General features: G+C 42.7%; 1 protein-coding gene across 2 annotated transcripts in view; it reads right to left on the reverse strand.

Moving 5' to 3' along the window:
- The window catches only part of STK4 (serine/threonine kinase 4), an 84,248-nt gene extending 78,461 nt beyond the window's left edge, over positions 1-5,787 (reverse strand). For both annotated transcript variants that reach the window (XM_066387693.1, XM_066387692.1), the window contains exons 1-2: positions 5,659-5,787; positions 642-722 (exon numbers count right to left, since the gene is read on the reverse strand). In XM_066387693.1, coding sequence (XP_066243790.1) covers positions 642-722; positions 5,659-5,693 — 116 coding nt within the window. In that variant the 5' untranslated portion in view covers positions 5,694-5,787. The remainder of the gene's footprint in view (positions 1-641; positions 723-5,658) is intronic.
- Positions 5,788-6,912: the final 1,125 nt, after the last annotated feature.

A 6,912-nucleotide genomic window follows, 5' to 3' on the forward strand; every position in this document is an offset into this window, starting at 1 on the left:
AGTCAATAATGGCCAATGGTTATTACTAAATATCATGTCAGCAGTATATTATAAACTCAATCACAAATCTGTGTTTTAAGAAGTCCACTAGTTCCCAGCCTGTGATTTTGGATCCTTAGAAAGCGATGAAACTAGTAGAAGTCTTTGATTTTATTTACTTTATTTCATAATGTTGCACTAACTAAACTGCTGAATTTCCCTCTTTTTTTTTTTTTACTGAAACAAGTTGTTATGTATCGATTAGAAGCTATGACCTACAAATAAAAATGTCTGACTAATAAATTTTAAACAAAGTGTAAACTAATTAGAACTGTCTGTTAAATAGATATAATCATGCGAACTATGGGTTCTACAAGAATTAAAAAAACAACAACAACAACCAATAAATGTCACTGGTGTTAAAAAAGACCAGGGATCACTAAATCTGTCAATAATAGTGACAGGGCGGGGGGAGAGGGAAAGTCATTTCAAGCTATAAATCTACCTCCCACCCCACCCAGAGCAGTGACAATATGCATCACACACCCCCTTCTTCTCCTAGGTTTGCAAAGTATCTCCATAGAAAGGTTCATATCCTTCTGGTGTTGCGGGAAGAAACGTTTTGGGGTCCGCTGGCCTCCCTATATTTTCCATACACTCACCCTTCTCCAAGTTTCTCTAAGACATCAAACACTTCTTCCGGTTGCTTAGTTAAACTGTCTTCATCCAACTTTTTCAGCTGCCTGAGAATAAAGAAATAGAAACACAAAACACATTTTACTTGCTAGCACCCAGAACACAAAATACATTGTTTATTTTTAAGTTATCATCTTAGGAATTTCTCTCTTAAGTCTTCATTAGTAAACAACAACAAAAATAAACTATGAGAAGCTGAAGGGCTGTCCCATGGAAGTATAAAACGAGCAAAATCAGGACCGGATGGTGGAGAGCTACCAATGGGCAAACTTGACTCCAAAAAGTGTAAGAATTTTCTAATAAGAAAAGTAGTAGTTCTAAAGTGGTTTAGACTGCCTTAAGCAGTCCCAAGATCCCCATCACTGAAGACTTTAAATAGAGAATACATTATCATTGGCTGAAATGCTACAGAGTGCATCCAAGCAATAGATGTAACCTTTAAAATTCATCTAAATCTTATGATTCCATGAATTAAAATGGTATAACTATCTCTTCAGAAAACAGGTTTAATGTAAGGTTAACTATGAATTGAAATATGGTCTTAGGAGGCCAAGGAAGACATAAAAGACCCTTGCTCCTCTATAACAAGTTGTTGATAATTTTGTGGAAACACAGAGTCTACAAGTATCACAGGCACAGGAAGTGGAAAGTATATGCTTAGACATAATCAAAAGTGAAAAATAACTAGGCAGCTGAGACTTACAAAGAGCATCAAAAGAGACTCCCAAGAGTAGCCATGTACCTCTAACTAGTTCCCCAAAATCAAAGATCTATGATTGCTTACAACTTCCAGCTAATTCAGATCTTCATGTCTGTGCTTGACAACTGTACAACTGTAACAAACATGGGGGGTTATAAATGAACAATATTGTCATTAATCTCTGAGACCTCTGAAAATCATTAACGAGCTTCAGGGAGCTTGTTAAGGAATGTGTGTGTGTGTGTGTGTGTGTGTGTGTGTGTGTGTGTGTGTGTCTTCCTGAAACTATGAAGGACAACAAAGAAAAGAGCTCAGGAAATGGGGAAATATGAAGTAGTCACACTAGAGATTTCTTTGTCAAGAAAAAGGTTGAAACTAGCTAAATAATACCAATCTTTTCAAAACAAAACAAAACATGAATCTTAAAAAAAAAAACACCACACAAATGTGTAACTTACTAGAGAAAATAGGAAAGCCAAAGGACAACAAAAAAAACCCCCTCTAAACATATCAGTAAACATATCAGTGTATCTACCAACAAACACTGATCTCAAAAAAAGCCACCTTAAAGAATTTTCTAAATACCAAAGACTATGTATAGAGAAATGGGAGTTTTGCTTCAAGTCAATAATTGCCAAGACTTGAAACTTAACAAAATGACCACGCTGACCTTTGGAAATCAAAAGATCCTAAAAAATTAAATTCCAATGACATCATTAAAAACTCCCAGTTTCCAAACATAAAGGGCTGAAGTGAAACTTCTCTTAAACCTCAGAAGTGAAATTTCTATGAACTCAGAAGTTAGAATGACATCTCATAAATCGGGGAGGAGGGCTGGGAAGCACTGAATTTATAACTATATAAACAATAGACAATACCTCATTCCTCAAGTATAATTCAAGTTTTATAAACAGCTTATATAAAGGAAGATCAAATGTGTTCCTTTGAAATGTTGACTTTGTGGTTTACCAAAAGCAAAACTATTTCCACTACATGGAGACCACGCATAACAAAGGAAGCTTGCTGCCACAAGAGACAGCTGCAAGCGCTGATAATACTTTGACAAGTCAAACTTTGTATGACTGCTCGGATACTTTTTAAAAACAATCTAAGTGCTTTTCTGTTTGTTTTTGGTTCCAGTTTAAGTGATCTTTACACTGGTGCCTGATAACCTGGAGGTGGTCAATAAATATTTGCTAAGTGGATTAACAAATATAATGATGTTCTTATCAGCGATCTTTGTGAGTTTTCAAAATAAAACAGAATTTCACCCTAAGAAGTATCACTGGATTATCAACAAATAGGATTTCTATGGGGAAATCTTTTGATAAGTGATTTGATATTTTATACCATGAGTCTTCATGGAAAGTACACTATAAACGTAACAGTCTAACTCATGATTCAACTCTCTCAGCTGAGACTTCCTCAGGACCTAGGCAGTTTCACGGCTTGCACATAAACAGGCCTGACCAACACAGCCTCCATGGACCAAATACCAGCAGCTGCTCCTCTCCTAAGTCAGATGGCCACATGGATGGCCAGCATCCCAGAAATGCACTCTACACCTTCCGCCACACTGTTATCTAATGGCAACTCACTTTAAAAATCAACCTCCTACGCAACCACCAACTTTAATCTGTCATCACTTACTTAGTCACACACAGATGTCAAACTCATGAACACAAGGAGCATTTCCTGCATTGGGATTGCTACCCCTTTTTGGAAACACATACCGTCTGAATCTCTGAAAGACACCTGTACCTTTCCAAACACAAACGTGTTTATGAAATAGTTACTCACAGGTTTGGCTAAATCTCAAACATCTTTCTCCCATTTTAGAACTCTAGTAAGGTTCATTTTATTTATGTACACCCATTCTCTTTCCACAATATTTGATATGGGTGGGTTACAACAAATATATAAGATAAATTGATAAAGTTTTTAAACAGTAATAAAATTAATGTGTTTCCCGCCCCCTCAAATTCATATGTTGAAGTACCTCCGAATGTGACTGTATTTAGAGACAGAGCTTTAAAGAAGTAATTAAGGTAAAATTAGGTCATATGGGCGGGCCCTAACACAGTATGACTGGTGTTCTTCTGAGAACAGATGAGGACACAGGTGCAAAGGGAAGACAGTATGAAGACACAGGAAGGAGACAGGCCTCAAAAGAACCCTGCGGACACCTTATTCTCAGACTTCCAGCCTCCACACTGTAAGAAAATAAATTTCTATTGGCTAAATCACCCACTGTGCGAAACTGACATGGCAGTCCTAAGAAACTAGCACAAATGATAATAAAGTTAATCAGCTGCCAACTAAGCATCCACTGGTTATGAGAGCAGGAAAGCACCAGTCTCGAAAATGCAGCCCTGCAACACTCTTCTCTTGTACATTTAATACATTTTTTAAAATCCAAAAGGCAGAGGAATGAGTGTAGAATAACAAAAAGGTTTACTCTTTTGTCCAAGATCTCACAATGCAAAGTAAAGGTAAAGACAAAACTCAGATGACTAATTCTCTTTTCAATCAGACCAAAGCCTCTGAGAAAGAACAAACTTGTTTTAGAAAGAAATGTAACAAATGTATGTTTATAACGGGGTCACCATGGTGCCATAGCAAATCTTGCTGACACACAGGAGGCCCTGGGAAACAGGGGTACTTCCAGAGAGGCATCAGAGCGAGGCAGTTAAGAGCACTGACTTTGGATCACACTGCCTGGATTAAAACTCCAGCTCTGCCACTTCCTAACTATGGAACCTCCAGCAAATCAGTAACCTCTCTGGGCCTCAGTTTTGTTACCTGTGAAATAGAGAGACAGAAAAACTACCTCATAGAATATCTATGAGGACCAAATGAGTTAACAGTAAGTTGAATCATATGAAATGACCCTTCTTATAGGTCAAAACTGGTCAAATACCAGCAATTTCATACGGTTCAGCAGGAGACGTGGAAAGCACTGAGAATAGCGTCTGGCATTTGGTAAGTACTGTATAAGTGTAATAATCATTACTATTTCAGTCTCAGCACATCACAGTAGGGTGAATTATGAGTCCATCCCAACCAGCTATTTGCCTTCTGCAGTATTGTGCACTTGAAACAAACACCAAGCGTGCAGCCCAGGCTGCCAATCCCTTCCCTTCACCTCCATTGCCCCGCACTCCCACACACTGAACACTTCCTACTTCAGCGCTCATTCTGCTGCAGGAAGTCAGAGGTCTCTGTGAAACCAAAGCTAACTATGCTGTACCTTAGAAAAGCATGACTCCCTCAGTCTCTGTCTACTTTTCTCCAGCTGTGGCATAAGACCCTGGTGCCCACAGAGCAAAGCAATGATACAACTGCAATCAACCCAGGAGTTCAGACTTTCTAGGCTGAGACACTTCCCTGATCTTGACTTAAAACAATTCCAGGTAGCTGTAGAAGCTGGAGCTGATACAGAACAATAGAGGCCTGACAAGGGCACAGTCAGGCTGGGTCCAGTCACCCAGACCTAGAGCAAAGAAAGAAACTTATAGGACTGTGTCTCAACTCTTCTTAGGCCTCAATTTGCCCATCTTGAAAATAACCTATTTCCTTATCTTCCTCCCAACATTGGGTTTTGAAGGATGTGAGGAAAATAAGACACTGGATATCAGGAATGAAAGGTGCTATCGCTATGCTAGCGTGAGGACACCACCAAGATCATCTTCCTAAATGCTACAATCCACGAAGTCCCCCTGGCTCGATCTTTACTCTTTCTTGGTATACCTTCAGCCTCAGGAGCAAAGCTTTCCCTTCATCACATCCTCCCAGACTGCACCCCTCCGGTGAGTCTTCCACCCTTACAAAGTCTACCCAACCTTTCCTCTGCTTGTCCGGACTCATCCTTTACACAGACCCCTCATGGGTTCTCAGCCTGCTTCAGCATTCCCCCTATCTCAGTGAGTCCCTTCTAAGATAGCCTGCCCCAGTAGCCCCCTCCCCGGGCCCTCAGCAGCTGCTCCCTAACTTGTCCCCGCGTCCTCAGCACCTGCTCCGTAGCGGTGCCCTCCTATTCTCAGAACGTCCCCCCCACAGCAAGTGCTCTCCCTAACCAGTCCCACGTTTATCCCCCTCCTCGCGTGCTCCCCTCTGTCGGACCCCCACCGGCCAGAGGTCCCCCATTCAGCAGGTGCCCCTATCAGCCGGGTAGCCACGCCCCGCAGGTCCCTTCCCTCCGGGGGCTCGCACACGGGTGTTCCCCCTCTGCCAGTTCCCGCCTTTCCCACCGCATCCCTTCCTGTTAGCCAGTGTCCCCTCACCGGCGCGGCGGGTTCCTCAGCTGCACCGTCTCCATGGCGCTGCCGGCAGCTGCCCAGACCCGCTCACTGCTCCATCCTCCCCGGAGACCTCCCAGAGCCCGCCCCGCAGACCCTCCCACGCTTCCGCTTTCCGCCCATACCGGAAGCGATGCTAGGCGCGGGGAGCTGGGCGGGGCCGCGAGGACGCGGTCTGGATCACGTGGTGCACCGGGGCGTGGACCGGGAACCGTAGAGTCAAGAAGGCTCCTGCCCTGAGTGGCCTGAGTCAGGCTCGAGACTCGATGATGTTGTCTCGTTGCTATGCTGTTTGCCCGAGAGAGCCCGGAACCCCATCTCTGCCTCCGTGCCGGCCTCGGTGTGTGTGTGTCTCAGCTGGTTTCCCCACCACATTATGGGGCCTAAGCTAGGCTGAGAGGATTCCGATGGAACAGCCACCTAACCCTCAGGAAGTTCATAGTCTTGTGGGTTAGGAGTTTACACAAATAATTATAACTAGATTTCTAAGGGCAGAGACCAGGCCTTTTGTCAACAGACCTTCATAAGTGCATGTTGGGTGCCAGATCCTATTAGGTCTTGGGGAGACAAGATAAAGAAGACCTATGTCCTGCCTTTAAAGACCTCACAATCTTTGACAAAAACTGTAAACCGATCACCACAGAATGATAAATACTAAATTAGGGATAAATCTCATAAGCAATGGGAGCAGAGAAGGGACATAGTGGGAGAGGAGAGGAGTATTAAGGAAAGACTTTTCAGAGGAGATATTTGAGTTTATTATAGCTTGAGTCGGGATGAGGCAAGAGAAAACGTGTTTGGAAAAAATAAAGCATAAACAAAGGTTAGGGAGCGAGAGAAACAGTTTAATGTATGCAGGTAGCAACAAGCAATTTAAAAAAATTGGAGTATTAAGTGGGACCTAAAGACGGATGAGGTTGAAGATAAACTGGTTTCCCGCAGCAGATCTTTATTAGTCTATCCGTGCATTCACTGATTAAGTCAATGTCTTTAAAGCGATAGTGCCAGTTAGCTTCCAGCCTCAGTGCCTTCGCTCTTGCCATCCCTCAGGTCTCAGCTCGATTATTAGTCCTTCGGAAATGCCTTCCCCACCCCTCTTATCTAAAATAGTTCCCACGTGGTCCCTTTCAGGGCATTAGTGTTTCGTTTTCCTTACAGCACTAATAACCTGAGGTTATCCTCTTCGTTTGCTGGTGGGTTAATTGCCTGCCGGTTCCCAATGGGACCTGCGAGCTGGGA

Source organism: Saccopteryx leptura, chromosome 5, assembly GCF_036850995.1.
Source record: "Saccopteryx leptura isolate mSacLep1 chromosome 5, mSacLep1_pri_phased_curated, whole genome shotgun sequence".
NCBI classification, from domain to species: Eukaryota; Metazoa; Chordata; class Mammalia; order Chiroptera; family Emballonuridae; genus Saccopteryx; species Saccopteryx leptura.